General features: G+C 39.9%; 3 protein-coding genes across 4 annotated transcripts in view; all 3 read right to left on the bottom strand.

Moving 5' to 3' along the window:
• The window catches only part of lats2 (large tumor suppressor kinase 2), a 31,393-nt gene extending 27,653 nt beyond the window's left edge, over window positions 1-3,740 (bottom strand). Inside the window, exon 1 of the mRNA XM_028022244.1 lies at window positions 3,304-3,740. The gene's annotated coding sequence lies outside the window, so the exon portion shown is untranslated. The remainder of the gene's footprint in view (window positions 1-3,303) is intronic.
• A 675-nt stretch (window positions 3,741-4,415) lies between these two features.
• LOC114147689 (uncharacterized) lies at window positions 4,416-12,898 on the bottom strand. 2 transcript variants are annotated; one of them, XM_028022245.1, is made up of 2 exons: window positions 12,614-12,898; window positions 4,416-10,264 (listed from the first exon to the last, which is right to left on the bottom strand). In XM_028022245.1, exons 1-2 carry the CDS (start codon window positions 12,789-12,791, stop codon window positions 8,916-8,918), a joined length of 1,527 nt encoding a protein of 508 aa, XP_027878046.1. In that variant the 5' UTR covers window positions 12,792-12,898; the 3' UTR covers window positions 4,416-8,915. The 2 variants fall into 2 exon arrangements, with proteins under 2 accessions (XP_027878046.1, XP_027878047.1); XM_028022246.1 differs by having other exon boundaries at window positions 4,416-10,192.
• A 991-nt stretch (window positions 12,899-13,889) lies between these two features.
• On the bottom strand, window positions 13,890-21,828 carry ska3 (spindle and kinetochore associated complex subunit 3). Its single transcript, XM_028021991.1, has 11 exons — window positions 21,560-21,828; window positions 21,393-21,454; window positions 19,709-19,880; window positions 19,158-19,584; window positions 18,237-18,292; window positions 17,698-17,891; window positions 17,410-17,613; window positions 15,797-15,973; window positions 15,607-15,680; window positions 14,517-14,653; window positions 13,890-14,280 (listed from the first exon to the last, which is right to left on the bottom strand). The coding sequence occupies exons 1-11, from the start codon at window positions 21,675-21,677 to the stop codon at window positions 14,123-14,125; spliced, it is 1,779 nt and encodes a 592-aa protein (XP_027877792.1). The 5' UTR covers window positions 21,678-21,828; the 3' UTR covers window positions 13,890-14,122.
• Between the last annotated feature and the right edge of the window lie 139 nt (window positions 21,829-21,967).

Below are 21,967 nucleotides of genomic sequence, written 5' to 3'. Positions count from 1 at the left end.
TTTATGACAGCAGTGTTTCCCAACCCTGATCCTTAAGGCACACCGTCCTGCATGCTTTAGATGCTTCCCTGCTTTAACACACCTGATTCAGATGAACAGATAAATAAATAACGTTACCTCAGTGTAACATCAGATCGGGATATTTGAAACAGGAACTGAGGCTGTGGTAAAACGGTTTCTGCGGTGTCCTAAACCGTAAAGAAACTCCACGCTGCGATAATGTGCACAGACACACGGAAAATATTATTCCTTTTTATAAATATATCAGCCATACTGCCACTGCCTGGAGCAACAACCCCAGCAGATGCAGCGGTCAAACATAAAAAGCTCCAGAGTACACACCCACCCCTTCTTCTCCGCCTCCCTAGCAGTCTACATCCCTCTGGGCCGTTTCTGAGAAGGACACTGCCCTCACTGTTTGCACAGATAAACTCTGGACAAACAAACAAAAAAAACTTTTTCTTTTGATTAGTTTTTTTTTTTTCTGCCTTCGCCGAATGGCCGGTTGGTGGAGTAATCTGGGGCTAAGCGGTATAAATGCCCCCCTGACTCTCTTCCTCCTAATCTCCAGGATCTCTTGTCTCCATTCCTGCGATGTTTTAAGTCCTGTGTCCGAGCGATGAGCGTTCCATTCCACAAGTAACTACAAGTAAAATACCACGCCGCAACCATGGGACGTCCTGTATTGCTGACCAAAATACAGACCCTCAAACTTAGCAAAGAGCGAAAAACACAAACAGACGACTTAAACCTGGATGCAGGTGAGAGGGAAAAGAAAAATATCCACAAGCAAAGAAAACAAAACAAAAAAATATTACATGCAGGCATATTTTCACATTTAATGCAGACATCCCAAAGCTCATCGTCACATAAAATGATACCTCGAGTCTTTTTTCAAATAATTACAGTAGCATAGTGGCAACTCTTTTTTTTTTTTTAAACAAGACCACAAAACAAACTCCCCATGACTCCACTTTTGTTGCAGTTTACATAGTTGCCACTAGGTGTCAATGTTAGTCAAAGAGCATTGGCTGAAAATTAGGGGTGTCAAACTCCAGTCCTCCAGGGCCAACGTCCTGCAATTTTTAGATGTGCCACAGGTACAAAACACTGGAATGAAATGGCTTAATTACCTCCTCCTTGTGTAGATCAGTTCTCCAGAGCCTTAATGACCTAATTATTCTATTTGGATATGGTGCCGCAGAGGCGCATCTAAAAGTTGCAGGACAGCAGCCCTTAAGGACTGGAGTTTGACACATGTGCTGTAAATGGTTAAAACTCACAAAGCTAAAAGAAGTGGATGTCTTAAGTTTTGATGTATTGACGCAGTCCAAAAAAAAAGACAAAAACTGCAGTCTCAGTCCAAATATTCAAGAACCTGCATGGCTGTCAAAAATATTTAAACAAGATCATTTCCAGGATCTCTGCTTCTGTTGCATTGTGGGATGTGAAGAAGACAGAAACAGCCAGAGAACCGAGCAGAGCAGACAGATGTGGACACATCGTGTTCATCTCACGATAAAAACACTGAGAATTAAACCAACGTTGCGGTTCTCAAGTTGTGGTGTAAGAGCCACTGGTGGTACTTGGGTCATCATCAGAACTTAAATCTAGCAATCAATTCGCTCTGGTCCAGATCTACTTAGAGCATTTTAACAAATACACTCAGTAGCAAAGCTAGATGAAGTTAGCGATTCAAGCTAATAGCGCATTTCTTTGCATTTGGTACATTTAAACGATGGAGCAACATGCTCACTAAAGGAGGTTGGTGCAGTTTGTATATGTGTTGTTGGGTGACAAATATAATAAAATATAAAAAATTAACTATTTTAAAAGGTAGCCATGATGGATTTTGAAGTTGGGGTCAGCAAAAAAATAAATAAATAAAAAAAATTCTTAAGCTGCTCCCCCCGCAACCTGACCCCGGATAAGCGGAAGAAAATAGATGGCTGGGAAAATTTTTTAAAAAATGGCCGCATCTCCTCACATGGAATTCTGGGTTCATCAGATTATTTTTAAAACTTTAAACTTGGATAAATAAAAGAAAAACAGCATCTTGCGACCTGTCATGCAGTGAGAAAGTCTGTTTTTGTGAAAACGGTAACAAGAGATGCATCAATCCGCCTGTTAAGAGATTGGATTGGACCAAGTGTCCCTCCAATGGCGTTGACACACGACAGCCATTTTAAAAAATATAAACAAAACAACCACCGAGACGTACGCTGAAATAAGTAAAAATTAGATGTTTTTGGAAAAAAAAAAATCACATCCACAAAGAAAAGAAAAAGTATGTGGCAGGTTGAACCTTAAACCAAACATCAGTACATGCCAGGAAAAGTCTAATTGTTATGATAAAAGATGCACCAAACTGGCAAAGTCAGTTATAATACGATTGCTTTCAAATGCAGTTATTACAGGGATGGTAACTGTATAAAAAAAAAAGCTTGAGAGCCAGGAGGGACTGATTGATTGTTTCAGTTTCAGTCCCAATTTCACAATACACATCTGAGCAGAGGCAGCCTCAGCCTCCGTATGTAAACACTGAAGAGCTCAGTGGTTCCTGTGGATGCTCTCTGACAGGCTACCTGTAAACCTCAGGGGAAGCTGCTGCAGAGGCACTCTACTGCTGCTCAGCTCCAACAAGTACAGATGTGACCCGACCCAGCTCCATTAAACACAAACACAACATGTCTGAGTGGGAGAAGACTACACAATACAACTACTGGCTCAAAAAAAGCAACAATAAATTACAATTAAGTGAGGTTATTTTAATCCAGCAAGGTGTCATGTTCATTGGAAGGTAGCATTAAGTTAAAGCTGAACAGCGATTGAAGGAAGATTTGATATTCAACATTTTTGCATATCGATTCACTTTAGTGTTACTAAACAAGTAGATTGTTCACAAAAACTGTTTATACTTTATTGTAATCTCTACATTTGTGTCCCGGACTTTCTTTTTCTTTTTAAAAAGAAAAAAAACATAGGTGGGTTTTGTGGGGGTTGTTTCTTGCCTTCGGTACCCTCGATATGAGAGGTTTTAGGAAGCCCCGTAGCCTTCTCCACTGTACCCCGGGCAGGGCTGGAGGGGGACGAGAGGGGGCTGAGCGAAGCAACACATTCCACTACTGGGAAAAAAAATGGAGGCTGTTCTGGTAGCCCCCGAACAGGCTTAAAACCCACTGAAAACACGCTTTACTTTCTTAAACCGTACCACATCCTCAACGAAGGCATTACTTTAGCAACGAGTCGCGAAATATGTCACACCACCACTCCCCTTCCCTGAAAAAGTAACTCTCAACTTACCATGTGATAATAGGAATAAGGAAAAAGTCAAGACTCGGGTGCAAATTCCGTTAAAAGTCGACTTCTGACGGCGGCTAAGTGCGAACACGGAGCGGAGGAGGTCGGCGAAGACGGAGCAGCGGGCTAAATGTGATGAAATGAGCCTCCATTTTCTGCCTAGACTCCAGGCAGGATCAGAAATGCAGCACAAAGTTGGACACTCGCTGCATTGTTAACATTCCACAGGTCACGTGACGGACCAACGCACGTCAGCACCGGAGCAGAGATCTTGTATTAGGAGAAACATTCACTCCGCCTATAATTTGCCGTCGTTAAATGACAATCCTTCAGCCAGACACGGCGTAGTGATATTTGAAACATACAAACGTTTTAAACAGTGAATAATAATAAAAGGGGAATGTTATAAAGTGTGAGTAGATAGTTCGGTGAAAATATTTCTACTTATTTTTAACAGATTTGGTTTTCTACTGTGTTCTGTTTCAGATTTTCATATATATATATATATTTCACATGTACTTTGAAATTGCTCAAATAAAATAAATACATTCAATCTTTCTACATTGGCATAGAAAAATGATCATTTTGGGAGTTAAAAAACACAAAACCTTATTTTTAAATGAATTACTGGAATGAATTTTACATTGAACTTGGATTAAATTGTACACTTTTATAACCTTGTCTATTTTAAGACTATTTTGTCTGTGTCAGATAATCTGACACAGATTATCTGTGTCATATGCACTATATTATGCAATTGCTTAACAGAATAATATTAGCAGGACAGAAGTGGGAGTCTGAAGGTTTCTTTAATGAACGCCTCTATTTCATTTTAAATTAACCGTTAGAGTTGGCCTTCTTCATTTTTTCCTATCTGGCCGCACATCCTCAAGGTGGAGCCTCCACAAGCATTTGTTTTCTCTTTCATAAATTAAAAGAAATCCATACATTACTCAGTCACTCCATTTCGGCCACACAGGGAACATTTACCTATCTGTCAGAGACAACAGGACACTGAGAAGTCCACGCCTCTTGAACATATTTTTGTTTCACCAAACACAAAAGAGGAGCACAAACGCACTTCTAAAATAAAAACGCAGTTTTGAAAAGGCATATGCAGAATTGTGCCAAACTTTAATTTTCAGTCACGGAGGCCGCATCAGAGGAGTCAGGGTGAAACTTTAAACTTCAACAAGGAAGCGCATACAGTCAGTACAGAAAGGGTACAGCATGAACATGTTCAATTCGATTGGAAAAGCTCCTTTTATTTTGAAACTAGCTCACCAGGAAAAAATGGTGTTTCTAGAAACCACAACCCCCCCCCCCTTTACAGAAACTGAATGAAAACTGGTCTTTCAAGTATATGACAGACTTTCCCCAGTATCTCCCTCTTGAGCAGACAGCTCGAGGTGCACAGATGTGAGCAGATGCACATTCTGAGCCCAAAACTGCTTCTGCCTACGAACTACCACCTCCTGAAACTCAGTAACTGGACCGAGTCAGCCAGAGAGGCCCCAGCATCGGGTGAAAAATCTTTCCAAATCCATTTTAAAGCCTGAACAAAAGAATGAAACCCGTTCTAATCCTGGATTTCTAGACGTTTTCCAACAAGAATTACCAAAGATAAACGCGGTGTCTAGTCAACCAAGAGGATTACGCACACATTGCGTCAGTGGACAACAACAAGTAATGCAATTTAAGAATGGATGCCAAAGTTGAGCAAATATTTAAAAAGGGTACAAAGCTAGCTATCTGTAGAAAACAGAATGATCTGCAACGTCTTCACAAACTAAGGCACAAGAAATGCAAAAGTTTTCTGTTTTTTTTAAATATTAGGTACCATGAAGAGCAGGTCTTCATACCACATGTCTCAACTGAACTACTCAACTGTAACTAATGTGCGTGGCCCGAACCAGCTAGTTACAGCTAATTATTAGCTAACACTGTGGCTAAAACCTTTGAAAATTTATTTCACATGCATTCCCTGCTGAAGTTCATGTGTTTGGCAGAAGAAGAAGAAAAAAAAAGTCTTTTCCTCCTTAAAATATCCTTTGTCAAATTATGCCACAAAAAAACCCCAAAACATACAGCTAAATAAAACAAGACAATAAAATTGCCATCTCGATATTTGGGGAGACAATTTACATAAAAGAAAGGACGACATTTAATTTACTTGTTTAATGCAGTCTGACTGCAGGAATTACAATATGGACAACACATTTCAGAGCTGAGTGCTTTGTTCTGCTCCCTAATTACAGTGTATAACCAAAGCAACTCAGATATAATAAAAAATGTCCCTCATTACCGTCGCAGGACTCAAATATGCAACTTTACCAACAGCCTTAAAATAGTATCACCGTTAAAAGATTATGTTCTGGTCTAGCTTAACTTCTGCAAAGGAGGACTGCCCCCCGCCCCAAAAAAAATAAAAAAGTCCTTTCAGAGTTGCACTGAAAATGCTCAAAGGAAGCTTAAAAAAAAAAAAAGAAAAAAAAAAAAGTTGCCTTGAAGACGTTTTTATACCCCTTAAAGCTGTGGTATTTAACTTTCAGAAACGTTTTTTGCATTTGTTTAAATTGTCACTATGTCATGAAAAAAAATTAGAAATCAAGCTCTTCTGTCTTCTTCCAGCGCTAACCTGCAGAAATAACCCAGTCAGAAATGACAAATCAGAACCACGAGAAGTGTCGCAGCGCTGTCAATCATGTCGCAGCGCTGTCAATCATGTCGCAGCGCTGTCAATCATGCCTGCGAAGGTGCTGTCATGCTACAGCGTCTTCCCAGCAGTGGAGCCTGTCACGAATGCTAAGGCTAGTTAGCATGGCCACCGTAAACGGTGGATGAACAGTTTTCCTGGAGCTGTGAGTGCTTCCTCCGCTTTAGCACATTTAGCAGCGCGTTCACCAGCATGACTGACGGCGCCAACACGCTCTCCCCCTGGCTCTGATTGGTTGTTTTTGGCCGGAAATAGTGCTATTTCCGGTCAAAATAACACTAGGCTAGACTCTAGATAACACTAGACTCCACATTTTTCACAGAATGTCTCGCACCACAACATTGTGAGTTTTTAAAAATTAGCAAAAATTTAAATAAAATACACTTTTTTTTTTTCAAATAACAGTTACATACCGCAGCTTTAAAGTAGTTTCCAACCTAATGACAAGAAAAATAGCAGATTTAAAAAAATAAATAAAAAAAAGACAGGTAATTTTAGTGTCATTCTGTTGTGGAAATTCAATGCACTTATTCCATGACAAACAAACAAAAACAACAACACCACCTCTTGTAATTAAATCCGTTTTTGAAGGAGAATCTGTTGATGGGATGACTACTAATGTTTCACTCCACAAACTCACTCTCTGTGAAAACAGTGGGGAGAAGGAAGTCACTGTTTGAAAGAAGCAACAAGAAATATAAAATAAAATGTAACGGTACAAAATATGAACACTTTTGAAAGGCACTGTAGGTCAGAGGGTGATTTTAGTTTGTGCCCATCATTCCTAGAGGGACGTTCTCCGTAGTTACAAAACTGACCTGCCATTATCAGTGAAAATGCTGAGATAAGCACATCTAGACACAGAAACAACATCAGCTGAGGCTACACTTTTCCAAAGGACCACACACATGCTGGACATTAAAGTGTGTTGTAAATCTGCACCGAGTTCTCTGCTCTTTTCCAGTGTTGCACACGATAAGGCGATAACCATGTGGTCTAACCGATGCAGGTTATTCTCTGCAGCAGCGAGTGACTACGATAAGTCGTCTATGAAAACCTTGATGGAAGATATCGTGGCTTCACCGCACTCACACAAACATCTAAAGCAAGGTGAAAAGGGAGCAGTTGCATTTCATCCTGTTACTTGATACTAAAATGACATCGATACTTTTACAGTTAGGAGCGTAAATCGTTTCACACTCATGACAATTCGTTATAAAATAAATTTTTCAATTAAAGCTACTTAGTAAAACCTGGAATTAAACGCCACCTCCATCACAAATAGTCGTGTGAAATGTGTCAGTGTCAGCTTTAACAAATTGATCTCGAGACGAACACAAGAGGTGGAAGACTAAAAGCAAAATATAGAGTAAAGACTTGCTGTGTTTAGTTAAAACAATTTTTTTTAAGTGTTTGCAATGCAGAATATGAATCGTTAATTTACAGTTGTGCTCCTCGTGGAGTAAAACTGGAAGCTAATATTAGCTGGCTAAATGGCTGGACTTTGTAATATTTCTCTGGGCTAGTAGCAACTTTACTTTCAACGAACGTTTTTGGACCAATCAGGAGTCAGCTATTAAAGCTAGAAATTAGTGATCAGGTCCAAAATCTGAACCTTCAGAAACACATAAAGACAGTTACGAAGTCAGTCTTCTATCACCCAAAGAACTTTTCTTGGATTAAAGGACTAATGATCAAGAGAAATTCATCCACATGTTTATTTTTAGTTGAATTGATGAGTGAAAGTGTCTTTAGACTCGCCACAATAAGCCATAAATCAAGCTCAATAATTTGCAATTGCATGATTGTTTTTCTCGTGTCTCTTTCTACGTCCTAATCCATTTTATTTGTTGTTTCTGTAGTCCTGTTCGTTTATTTTGGATATTTAAAATGTCTTCTAGTTCCAGTGTAAAACGTTCATTAGAATTTACAGTCTTTTCATCTTTGACAAGTGTGCTCGCATTATTATGTCTTTGCTTTTACATTACGCAAAAATGATCTCATAGCAACATTATTATTGCTGAACGTAATAACTTCTGGGACAATTTATTGTCCAGCAAAATGTGTTATTGTAACAGGCCTACGTGTCCTAACAGGTCTGCATAAAAACCCTCAGCCCAGCTCTAAAGTCCCTACACTGGCTCCCTCTAGCTTAGACAGTAGACTTTAAGATACTGTTGTTAGTTATGAATCATTCAATGCATTAGCACCAAAACACATCTGTTGTTGTGTCAACCTTCAAGACCATTCAAGTCTTCTGGCTTAAGTCTACTCTGATGAAAATCTTGATTAATAATAATTGGAAAAGCATAGATCATCTGAAGTCTTTACAGCAATTTTTAAGACAATGATTTCTCATGATGACATTTGAAAAAATGTGATACTTTCACCACGTAAAGCACCTTGCATTACCTTGTGGCTGAAATGTGCTACACAAAAAAGTTGACTTGTGTTCCTTTTATAACGGTTTTCTCTAGTTTTCATCATGTCCCTTTCATAAGAGCCAACTGTGCGTCTTGTAAACAAAAACAAATAGTGGTGATGTGCCAAAACAGGGAATGAAGGGATGACTTCACTCCTGGCTCTGCCCACTCCTGAGCCTTCTGTGGCATTTTATTAAAGGGACTTTAAACAGTATGAAATGTATGAAAGTGGCACTGTTTGAAAAACAAGACCCATGCGGACCACCTCTACTCGCCAAACTAAAGGTTGCATTCCTCGACTTAACATGTCAGTAATTGTTAGTGCCACATTCAAGAATAGTGTTTTTAATCAAGAGTGACTGAATTGGGATTTGGTGAAAATAAATGTAATTTTCCTACTAGACACGTGACAGGAAGTCTGAAACAGTAAAAAGTTAGGAGAGCAGCATTTAGTGGTGCATTGCTTTCTGTACGAGTCACTCAAGCGGAGCAGCAGAGATACACAGGTTGTTTAAGGCACAAGCGACTTGCACAATCTTATCAAAGGTTGAGAGGTTGGACGTGCGCTCGCAGGCGGTGCTGAAGGGGCTCTCGACGGGTCCTGTGAGCATGGTGTACCTCTGCTTCACCATGGAGATCACCCGCTCCACGTGCCTCTGCACGACCACCGTCTCGGACGCGGCGTCGGGCCCCGGCGAGCCCTCCGATCTTGCGCGAGCTTCACCTTTGCCGGCGATTTGGAGCAGAGCTCCGCGGGCGGCCACGGAGTCCGCGATGTCCAGGTCGCGGCAGGCCAGCACGACGTCGCCTGGGAGAAGCTTGCACAGAAACCCGCAATGCTCGGCCAGGCTCCTGTCGCTGACGCTTCCCGGCGCGCCCCGCGACACGAAAGTCACGACGCCTTGCGGAGCCACGCCGATCAGATACTTTAGCGAGCTGTGACTCTGCGCCATTCCCTCGGAGCGAGGAAGGGTCGTCTCTCGTTGTCTGTGCTCCGTTACCGTCGAAGCCGGCTCCTCGAGGGGTACAGTGAAGCAGTCTACGATGACGGCACAGTCCGGGTGGCTTGCGCGCAAAGCAGTGGGCAGGTTTTTTCGGAGCTCCGCTCTGGACGGCCAGAAGACGGCGGTCGGCACCAGAGTAGAGGACATGATGTTGACCATGCGGTGTACCGTTTTGGCCACCGTGCCGACTTTCACCCCGAAGCGGTAGCCCAGGTCTTGATTGCGGAGGTCCAGCCGCAGGCGCATGAGGGTCAGCAGGAGCTGCTGGAACTTTGACAGCTTCGTGTTTTTCATCCCGTCCATGTGCGGCGCCAGCAGCCACATTACGGTCTCTAAGACGAAGTAGTTGGGCAAACCGGTGTAGAACTTGACCTTTTCCGCGTCGTTCCTGAAAGCGTTCTCAGACAAAGCCATTTTCTCCACAGACTCCCTGAGCGCCCGGTTCTCCTTCTTCAGCGCTTTCAAGATGTCGTCGAAGTTTACGGATATTTCGGACATCTGGGCAAACTTTCCTTTCTTCCTGTCTTTCGCGGAGGCTTCGTCGTGCTCCTCGTCTTCATCGGTGCTGAAGGAAGAAGGCCTGCTTTTTTCCACAGCAACCTCCGGCGCCTCCTGTTCGTGACGCCGGCCTTGGCTCGACCCGTCCACCGCGGAGCTGCCCTGGCCCTGGAGGAACAACAGAGCATTGGCGGCTTCGACCCGTGCCTCCTGCTTGTCCAGGATCTCCAAGGCACCTGGCTCCTTCATGTCTGGGAAGAAGGGAACTGGTGTGAACACAGAAGGAACATAATCGGGCGAATGTGGATTCTTGACTTGTTTACCTGGATGTGGACAGTCAGAAGATAGTTAAAAGGTTACAAAAAAATGCCTTCCACATTTGTAAGGAAACTCTATTTAAAAAAAAATTTAATAAAAACATCTTTAATTGCTTTAATATAAATCTGCACTAAAAATGCATCTTTCTGCTAGAATAAGAGTTTTTAAAAGGGGAGTATTATGTATTTTCCAGGTATATAATGACATTTTTTAAAGCATAATCAAATAACAATGTTACCTTCAGTTGTTATGAAAGTGCTACATATCAGCATTTTCATAACCCTCATATAGTTACTTATTTCTTTTAAGTCAAATATGACTTAAAAGAAATTTTACTTCCTATCTTAACACCTTGAAATTGGGTCTCTGTCTCTTTAAAAACTCCTGCTCTTGGTGAAACTCCACCCTCGGGAAGTCATCACAACATCCTTCCTCTATTAACCCTTTAACAACGTTTTTACCAATGTTTCACCGAAAAGACGCTCGTACAAAGAGCTCAGCACATGCTCTTTGCTAATTGCTGCTGGCTAGTCTGAAGGAGCTGAGTGGGGGAGTGGTGAGGGACGCCTGCTCTGTAATGTGGAAGCTTGGAACAGGCAGCTCCGAGGAGGAGCTTGGTCTCGAAGGTGGTGCTAGGTCCAACCAGACATTTTGCACAGCTGAATGGTTACCATGGAGATTAAAGGATTTCTCAAACATGCATGAAAGAATCAAGGCAACACTCCAAATGTTTTTGATGGGGGAATAGCATTATAACACGATGTAAAGCTGAAAAAAAAGTTGATTTTATATCATACTGCTGCTTTACAGAAGGTTCTATAGTAACATCAATCATGCAGGCAATGGTCCGTACATGTCATAACTTCCATATGGGACCAAGTTGAATATGTTAACTGTGTAATATAAAGCTCAAAAAAGTCAATTTTACATAATCCTGCCCCTTTAATTGTTTTTTTTATACAATTTAGAAGCCAGATCATTGTCCTATAAAGAAAAAAAGAGCAGCTGAACAGCAGTTCACTCCAACCCCCTACCCCTGCCTTTTTCTTTAGCAGAGCTGCTAAAGGCTATTTCAACCCCTGCTCTGCTGAGGGTGCTTTATAACTGCATGGTATGCACACTGCAAAGAGGCAAGAGACCAAACACTTCCCTAGAGGAATTAAAACATCCCAGAAATTCATTGGACTCCACAAGCTCATCCTGGTAGGAATCTTTTACAGACGCTGCCTCTGCAAAGAAGCGTGAAGCATAGCTCTCTCATCAGTTGTTCTCTCTGCTGCCATCTGGGAGGCGACTCAATACCAGCAAACATTTTCAGCTCTGACAGCCCTCTCTCAACATGGCTATTCCCTTAAGCAATACTAATTGTTGGTGTCCCATTTTGTTATTCAACAGAATAATTGTTGTCCAAGTCTTTAAACAGCAAAATAAATAACTGTTTTCAGTTAAATGAGTTAAAAATCAATAATGCAGTAATAACGTCATTCATTTTCTGTTGGATTAAAAACTTTGTCCACCAAAAGAACCTGCAACATATTTTCTTTCTAAAAATATGTTCCTCAGAAAATAAGTAATTGGAGAAATGCTGTCACAAGACAGACTATCAGAAAGAGCAGGAACTTCTTAAGGAGACAGAGGCCCAATTTCAAGGCAAACTGCAAAGTTGGGGTTTTTTTAAGTCATGTTTGATATATACAGCATTTTTATAACAACTGGAGGTAACAAAATTATTTAATTGTTCTATTGAATGGCACTATCTGCCCAGAAAATGCATAATACTGCCGCTTTAAAAGTGGAAAATTTGTGTTTGTAGATTATTCTTGCTTTGGACATTTTAGTCTAGCTGTCATTAATTCAGTTACATTTTGTAATACAATTAGATTTTTCCTTTTCAGAAACTTTTTTTTTTTTTTTTTTACATTGTTAAAAAAATCACTGCAGTGTTCTAAATATAAAATGAAAATAGTTATGTTTCATATAGATCACTATATTTGAAATGTTTTGAACACAACTGGAATTTCATACTGCAAAACTAAAAAAAAAGAAGAAAAACTGAAACGCATTGTTTTTAATAGCACTGAAAACCAGGCCCTCAAAAATTAAACTCAATGAAATTTAAAAGTGAAATCCTCTGTAAACTACTTGGACTGTACGCAGAGCGTAACCCGAACTTTTTCCTCTCTACTGTTTGTAAACAAGCCCTGTGAAGGTCTTCCTCTTCCCCTGTGCTAACTTCTGTATCTCACACTGTAAGCTAGCAGCCATCATCACAACGTAAAGAGTGTCAAAACCCTCGGATAAAACTCCCATTCCCAGTTTCTTCCCCCCCACTAAGAGTTGAGCTGCGTCCGTACCTGAGATGAAGTGGATACTACACAACCGGCTGCCGTCGTTCGGTACCCAGCCCGCTCGGTTCACCGCAGCCACCCAGCGCTGCTTCCTCTCTGGGTCCCGTGGGAAGCGGTAGAACGACAGTCTGGTGCCGGGCGTCCGTCGGTTCTTACAACCTGCCACCACACATGTGTGAACCATAGTAAGGCCACGGTGAGGCGTGGAGGTGGCCGCTGCTGCCCGCTGTGACCCCAAAAATGGTGACCGACCGGAGGATGCGTAGCAAAAAGAAAACTACAGTTCCGTTAACGGCGTTAGTTTGCAGTCCTCGATCTGATTGGATAATCCCAGGGCGACGTCACTGCAACTCGATCTCGACTCGTGCACAGCAATCCACACACGCGCCATAATTTGCTGAATTTATTGTTTTCCTAGAGAGATTTTACAAGTCAATTTGTAAGAGTGGAACTTTTTCAGTTTGATGATCAAACACGCTTTTTACATTCTGATTTATGACGTTTTTAGAAAAGCAAAAAATGTTAAATAAACTCATCTATTTTATGTGGTTTTGGGAAAATATAGTTACGCAAATACGAACTGAACAGTTTGTATTTCCCAAACTCTATATCGAAGAACTATCACAACTAGATCAGTATTAGTATTCTCTCTCTTGTAGCGGCTCTTTTATAGCAGGCTAAAAATGCGGATGAAATGCATTTAACTTTTACAAACGGAATCATTTAATGTGTATGACTACTTTGGAAGGGATACAGATGTATGGTCATCTGGACCACTTAATTATTTGTTTGCTGCACTTTTTTGTCTCCTTACACCAGAAGCCTTTCATCAAGAATGGAGATTGTACAACATACTGGCAGGAAGGCCACCAAATATTCCCTATTTATCACACCCCAAACAAAACCGAAACTTTATTTTTTTTGGAATTAACTTGGCTATGAAAATATGAAATATAAAATATATGAAAATATAAAATCTTTAAAAATCCCCAAACATTTAAAAAGTGTTGGCTTTTTAAGTCTTCTTCTCTGAATCAGAGTAATAAATCTGCAGGAGTAAACGTCCAGAATCTAATTTACTTTGTTCACTGTGAGGTTTGGGAATGAAAGCCAAAGTTTTATAAACTCACAAAAAGAGTTGTATATTCACTGCCACTAATTAAAATAAAATAAAAATAAAAACATTAAAATATGGATCTCTAGCTTATGTTTGCTATTTTTAATCCATTATTCGTGATAATCCATATTTCTATTATCAGTCAAAGGAGCTCATACAGGTGAATTAACAATAAGCAGCATATATTTATTAAACATTTAATCATCCAACTGAAGCGTACTCATCATGAATACATCTATTTACAAAAAAAAAGATGTGCAAAAAGCTACTAAACCTGCAATTTCTGGCTGTTTGGGACTTCACTTCAGAGTGCCGGTCTTTTCTATATTGTAGTGAACAGAAGTTGTTATATCCTCAGTAAGGATTACACCATCAGCTGAACCAGCGCCTCGCCGTTTTTAGTTGCCTGTTATCAGTTTGTACACGGCGGCTTCCAGAACCCCATCCACCTGCTTCAGCCTCTGGAGCTCCGTCAGACACAGGATGTACACAGGAGCCTTGGTTCCCACACTGATGATCCTCCTCAGGTCGTCCATCGTGAATTCCTTCGTTTCTCCTGCACAGGGCGCCAAAGAAAACGGCGTGACGCGGGGAAAAGGACGCCTCGTTTCGCTTTCCTAAAACTATAGCTTACAGCTAATTTAAAAAGGTGGTTAGCATCTGTATTCGTGGGGTTTTTAGGCTTCACTGGCTGACAACTATGCAGCCATTTTGACTTCTAAGTTTGTTTCATTTCCAAATTAAAACATGTGGGCGTACGCTCTGTAAGGATATGTTTTCTTTCCTGCTCACCATGGCGTTGTGCCGTAAATCTGTTGATGTTTTGGACAGCCTGGTTAAGGTTGCTGAGAGTCATCAGCCTCAGGTAGGACGGCAAAGTCTGAAACTCGCTCTGGGAAACCAAAGTAAGACCCTTTGCAGGAGGAGCACTAGACGAAAGAAATAAAGAAATCGTCAGAAACTAGTAGCTTAAAAAGAAAAACAAACATCTGCCAACACTGTCACAATGAAATAAAACACACAAGACTATCGGGGAAGAAAAAAGACCCTCAAAGAAAGTGATTTCTATATTTTCTAAGAGTTTCAGGTGATATTTGCACCTATATTTATATTATATTTAGCACCTGAATAGAATTGCAGCTAGATAATTAGCAGCATTACAATATCCTCGAGACCGAGAGGATAATGTTGGAAAGAGAAGACATTAATATGCGTTGAATAAACAAACAATAAAGCAAATTTAACAATGGGTATGTTTAAATAAAAGCAACCTTATTTAAAATGTTAATTTGTTTTAAAAACTGTCGGATTTAAAGAGGAAGAAGCAAATGAGGTGGATGAGTAGAGCTCACGACAGTCTGACATCCGTCTTCCTCAGTCAGAAGCCTCTTCAGATTTGAATCTACACTGACTGCTACCAGAGATGTTTCCTGTCCACAGCATTAACTTCCACAGTCTATCAAGATACTTGGATGTTATGAGCTATGACAGCATTTATTTTTTACTTTAAGGTTAAATAATGATTTTTTGAAATTTAATTCACATCTGTGTAAAAAAAAAAAAAAAGTGTAAAATTGATTATTACGTACTTTTTAATTCATAAACAAAACAACTTCAAGTGACTTGCAGTTCATTTGTCATGCAGTTGTTGTTTTTTTTTTGCTGCACCAAGATATTTCAGATACCAAAAGCAATGAGCCAAAGAAAACTGCAGCAAATCCAAAATCAGATTTTCAAATGATGATCTCATTTATTAAGAAAGAAAAGCTACCCAAATGAAAAAGCAACCTGCGTTCCTTTGCTAAAATCCTGAATTCACTGTAATCACTTAAACAGAACTTGTTTGACAACAAAAAAAACAGCAACAACTCTTAAGCAGTACCTGTGTTTTTCTGAGCTGACAGATGAGGCAATATGTGCAGAGGTAGATTTCTTTCTTTGAACCTGCGATACAAGCTGCAAAATGAAACTAAAGTAGGTTAAGAAGACTCAATTTATCATCCAATAAATTTACTAAAAAAAAAAAAAAAGAACAGCTTGTCAATCTTAGCAGAAAACGAAGCGACTCCTACTTTACATATATCCTGTGTGACCGAGCTGAGGTCTGGCATCTCGGGGGTGCTGGGCTCCTGGTAGGTCATCCTGATGCGAGGCGTTCCAAAGCTGAACTCCTGGGTGGGTCCGTCCAGGTCCGGCCTGCTCACGCCTGCGTCCTCTCCCACCTGCTGCGTCAGCATCTGGCCACTGTTCTGCAGGTCGGCACCGGCAAATAAAAGCAGACGAGTTCATTTCTGTTCAAGTCGTTCCGTTGGTTAAGCTTGAATGCAATTTATAATTTTTTTTTTTTTTTTGCATGTAGAGTAATATAATACATGACTTAATAGAGTTCTGTTCAGCTGGCTTTCGAACACGAAGGTAGTCACTGGTCGTTTTTGAGCAAGACCGATGGCGCACAGTCGCAACACAAAGTAGCACATATTTAGAAAATAGAAGAAAAATGGTGTACTCCCCCTCTTCCCCCGCAAACAAAAAGCATCATGTGAATTTGTATCCACAAAACCATCCTTTGATATCCTCAAATAAAATCTAGTAAAGCAAATTGCCTTCAGGATGAGCCTAACTACTAAACAAATATAATGAAGTAATGTTCATTCCATCCACTAAAAACAAATAATAATCCTCTATCAAAGTATAAAAATATCATGAAAGGGTTTTGAGTGGCCCTGTCAAAGTTCAGATCCAGACCTTATCGGCAAAATTTTGCAACTGGACCAGCCACAACAACAAATTTTGCTGGAAGATAAATTGTCCCAGAAATTATTGTGGTAAATGGTAATATTGTCATTTTGAAACCATTTTCAAATAATACAATAAACATAATGGCATAATAGTGCAAGTAAAAAAAAAAAAAAAAAAAAATACTGAAAAATCAATCAAACTTTAATCTCTAATTATCTGACACTGGAACCAGAAAACATTTTAAATATACAACATAAAACAAACAAAACAACAATAATTAAAAATTAATTATGAAGTCTCTGTAATCAAAATAGCATTTAAAAAAATAATAGTCATTCAGCTTAGACAGGGAAAACAGGCAAAAGTGGCAGGAAGTGCAGACAAACTTCCTACTGGTGTTAAATGTTTGTTTCTCAAAATGGTGGCCTTTCAACTACATTTTAAGGCGTCAAATTAGGAAGTTAAAGTTCTTTTAAGTCATGTTTGATATATATAGCATTTTTATAACAAATGCAGGTAATGTAGTTACTTGATTGTGCTACAAAATGGCACTATGTGCCTGGAAAACAGATAATACTGCCCCTTTAAGAATGCGCGGACACCCTGCTCATCATCAGAAGATATTTCTAGCGTTATTCAGTTGACTTTACTTGTCAAGCTGTAGGTGCTTCTTCCTGAACAGAGCCACGGTGAAGTCAATCGATCTCTTTGTGGATTGTTGTCCAAATGGAAATGATTGTGCTCATTTTAACTGATTTTGCTTAGTGGCAACACTTGCAAAACTGCTCCATTTATTCAGAATATGACTGAGTAAATTTACATAGAAAGCTAGTTTATATTTATGCTTTATCTCTCACTCTATAAAGCAACAAAACGACTTGCTGCTCTAACCGCAGTGACACCTTTTTGATAGCCTATTGAGAAAACATTATTATTCAGGTCTTACGGTCTGAAGGGAATTGCCCAAAAATGACTCCAAGTTGGGCATCTCTGGTATCTCCTTTTCCTCCACGCCAAAGAAGTTCACTTCTGGCACATCGTTCTCCCGGGCAAGCTTGGACTCGCTCCTTCCGTTACAGGGAGACGTTTGAAGCTTGAAGATGTTACTATCCCCGTCACCCTGCAAGCTGATTGGCTCGTGCTGTGCTGTCTGGAAACATTACAAAAACAAAAAATTTAAAAAATACAATTAAAAACTGAGTGAAGGTAAAAGAAGCATGAAATATTCTTATACCTTCTTGCCGCTGACCAGGCGGTTCACGTATGGAGTTTCAAACGCAGGCACCTCAGGGGTTGGTGACAGGTTTCCATGGCGACAGGGGGACTCTGGGTCTCTTGTTTCTTGTGACGGTAGGTGACCGTTTGGCTTTTTTATCTTCAAGCCTGGCGTGCAAACTACAGGCAGTTCCGGAGACTCTAAATTGTTAACTGAACACAAAAAGAGATAACATCATAAGTAAGGCTGCAGCTATTGATTATTTTAATAATTGATCCTATCAATCATTCTGACGATTAATCGGATTAAAAAACCCAAAAAGACAATTGCCACATTCCGCAGATTTTTATTTCACTTTTTTATTTAAGTCTTTTTTTAAATACAATATTAGAACGATTTTAGAAGATACAAATAAACACAATTTTTATTCATTTTTAAATAAGAAAATAAGCAATTTAATTCCCTAAAATGTAACAAGAGCACAACAGGGCTTCGTTAATCTGAAACATCTAACAGAGAATAACAGCAGCAGTGAAGCACAGAGGAAACTTTCATACCTTTAGTCTGCAAACTCTTCATCACCTCGTTAATTGATGGGAAATCTGGTGAAGGTCTGTAGAGGAAAATCACACATGTAGCACCGAAACTAATACAGTGACGTTGAAAATATCACTCCTGCATTTAATACTATATACTTAATAGTAATTTCACATGGTAGACCAAGACAAATTAGTGCATAGTTGTGCAAAGAATTTCATTCATAATGTCAACATGCTCTGTGAGGCGGAAGCTCGGTAACTGCAGCTCTGAGGAGGAGTTTCGTCCTCGAAGGCGGGGCTAGGTCCACCAGGGTGTTTTGAACAGCGGAATGCTTGCCACGGGAGATTAATGGATTTCTCAAATATGCATGAAAGAATCAAGGCAATATGTGTTTTTTGATGAGGGGATAACATTATGACATGATGTAAAGCTCAAAAATGTAAATTTTGCAGAATGTAAAATGGGGCAGTATAGTACTGCCTCATTTGAAGGGGCAATATTATGACATCAGACTAGCCATTAGCAGTTAGCAAACACCTGGTGGAACTGCTGAGCTCATTATAGGAGCCACTTCTCAGAGCAATGCTGGTAAAAACGTTATTAAAGAGTTAATAGAGGAGCCATGCTGTGATCACGTCCTTTCAGAAAGAGCAGGAGCTTTTAAAGAGACAGAGGCCCAATTTTAAGGCGTCAAATTAGGAAGTTAAAATTCTTTTAAATCATGTTTAAAAAATATATATCATGTTTGATATATATATATATATATATATATATATATATATAGCATTTTTATAACAAATGAAGGTAACGTAGTTACTTGATTGTGCTACAAAATGGCACTATGTGCCCAGAAAACACATAATACTGCCCCTTTAAGAATGCGCGGACACCCTGCTCATCATCAGAAGATATTTCTAGCGTTATTCAGTTGACTTTACTTGTCAAGCTGTAGGTGCTTCTTGCTTAACAGAGCCACGGTGAAGTCATTGTTCAGACACATCGTGTGCTCTGAGAGGCCGAAATCACGCATCTGGGGCGTCTGCAGGTCATCGTCTTCCATCCGCAGCGCGCATTTAGGAGTCATGGCCAGAGGTGGTGGCGCGGGCGTACGGAGCGAGGGCTGCGGAAGGTTTAACTCTGGCATGGGAGGAACTTCGGCGCACCACTCTGCTCCACCCAGAGCTCTCTTCATCTGTAACTCAGAGAGACCGAAATCGGAGAGCTTAGGGGTTCGCAACACGTCGGCGAAGGGACCCGCCGCTTTTGGAGGCGACGTGGAGTTCGTCCGCTCGTCCTCCTCCTGGCCTTCGTCTTCTTCGGTTGCTGAGCTGGTTTCATCCTCTTCTGCTTCTTGATCGTTTGGGTCTGATGGAGGGAAGGGGGGGGGAGTAAAGTGTCAATTCAAGTCAAGAGAATCTTACTGGTGTTTCTCCAGATTTGAAACATTTCAAAGGCACAATGAAGGAATGAGATTTTAATCAAAGCTTACCGTTTGGAGTTTCTGCCTCAGATGGAGCTTGGTAACCATATTTTTCCAGGTGTGTCCTGATTGTGTGGATGTCTTTAGAGACCCTCTGCTCCATCACTCTACAGGCCTCAATGAAGCCTCTAACCTCCTCCTCTCGTTGTTTTTGCTCAGCCAACTCCCCTTGTAGCTGCACCTAAACAAGCACAGAGCAGCAGAAGACCCATTGATTTTTATAAATGTTATCCTCCAGGCTGATGACTGTCCCCTGCATTCATCTAAATATATTCTGTGCAAAAGCAATATGCTTAAAAAGACAGAATTATGAATGAAGAAGAAAAAAAACCCCACAATCCCAAATTCTTAAGGTTGAGAGGACATTTTGGCTCATAAAACATAAAAATACAAAACTATTATAATTCAACAAGTTTATAAAGATAGCTTGATGTGTAAGGAAACTGGTAAAATACTGATCCAATGCAAGAAGTATATAAATAAATACATGTTTAAAAATTAACAGATAAAAAGAAAAAAACTAATATTCACCATAAGAAGCTCTAACTTTTGAACGTCAGCACTAACATTGAAACATTTTATTCATTCGGCTTCATTAAAGTTCTGTTATGTCAAATAGGAAAATTAAAGGCTATGCAAACAATAAAGAAATATTAGACTGTCAAGAATGACACTTTCCAATAAGTCTTAATGTGTTAAATGTCAGTTTTACCCAACATAAGAGATGTGTTTTTTTTTAAAATTGCCTGGCCTCTACGCGGTTAAGATTTTTTTAGAAGATTTTCTTAACTTTGGAAAGAAATTTTATAGTAATGGTGATTTCCCTGTTATTTTTGTGCATTTTAATTTCAAACAAAGGAAGATAACAGTTCAGGCACATACACCGTGGCAACTGAAACAATTTCCAAGTTGTTTGCCCTCCACGTAATTATAGACTTTTATATGACTACTTGTCAGGAAAAATGAAAGATAGAAAAAAAAACCATATTAGTAACCAAGAGCCTCTGTAGCCACTAAAAGAAATGAATGTCCTGTTGCCTTGAAGATAAACAATCTCCTCCAGTTTTTCAATAAGAATTCTTCATTCAACATGAACTTACATGTAATATATTACAACTTGAGCTTAATTTTCCTGCTTGACTTTTTAATGGAAAATATGAATTTGCAGAAAAGACTTGTTTATTGAAGTGTGCTGAACGGACTCTCCAAAAGTATGAAACCATTCTATTCTCTTCACCTTAAATGAAAATGGAGATGAAGGAAAGTGCAAACTACATGTAGTAAAAGAAACACGGGTTTTAGTGAAGCTAATTATGTTTGACGGCATTTAAATTCATAGTATATGTCTTTGTCAAACTATAGATACTTTAACTAACTAGTAGCATTTTGCTTCTTGCCGATAAAGTGGTTTGAGAAAGTAGGTCATTCCTGACTGTCTTTTTCGGTTTTTTGCCACACATATATATTCAGAACATCAAATACATTTTTCTACCAAACAAAGAAAAACTAACTGTACATAGACAATGTATTATTTCTTTTATCAAGCGAAAAAAAAAAAAAAACATATATTAGCACAGCTACAGTGCACGTAGTTACACAAAACAAACGTTAGTGGCGTAGGATGCTGAGCTGGTGTTACAGATCTGTTGGTTAAAGCCGAGACTCGGGCAGGTGCATCATGCTCCAGGTGTACCTTGAGACTGCTAACATCGCTGTTCACTTCATGATATGCTCGCATCGCTCGGACGGCTGTGTCTAAAACGAAACAAACCAATATTGACATGTATGTACATGCGAGACACATCGGAACATGTTTAGGAGTAAGAACAGAGCAGCAAAGCTTGTTGCTCCCTCTCTCACCGCTGTCACCATCCTCGTTTTTTCGGCCCTCAAAAGCTTGCTGTAGTTTCTCCGTTTCTGCCTCTAAAGTCACCGCCATCTTCCTTAGCTTGGAGAAAAAGTCTCGGGTAGACTCCATCTTGGAACAGGAGTCCAAAGCTACTAAAAGGGGTTAAAGCAAAACGTGAAAAATCCGAAAGTGTGGACGACTCGTTTGTTTACCAGCTCTATCGCTGCTAGAAAACAACTTTTCGATTTTGGCGCCTCTTCCGGCTAAAACGGAAGTGCTTTCTTCTTCTTTTACTAAATGTGTTTGTTTCCCTATGTTCGCCCCCTATGCATACTGCGTGGCTCTCCATAACTCACATGAACCGAAACAACAGACATAGTAGATCAATTTCATAGCTGACATCTAATTCAGTGAGAAAA

This window comes from Xiphophorus couchianus, chromosome 7 (genome assembly GCF_001444195.1).
Source record: "Xiphophorus couchianus chromosome 7, X_couchianus-1.0, whole genome shotgun sequence".
Lineage (NCBI taxonomy): Eukaryota > Metazoa > Chordata > Actinopteri > Cyprinodontiformes > Poeciliidae > Xiphophorus > Xiphophorus couchianus.
Note: the sequence above shows the minus strand (reverse complement) of the source record. Positions and strands in the feature narration are given on the sequence as shown.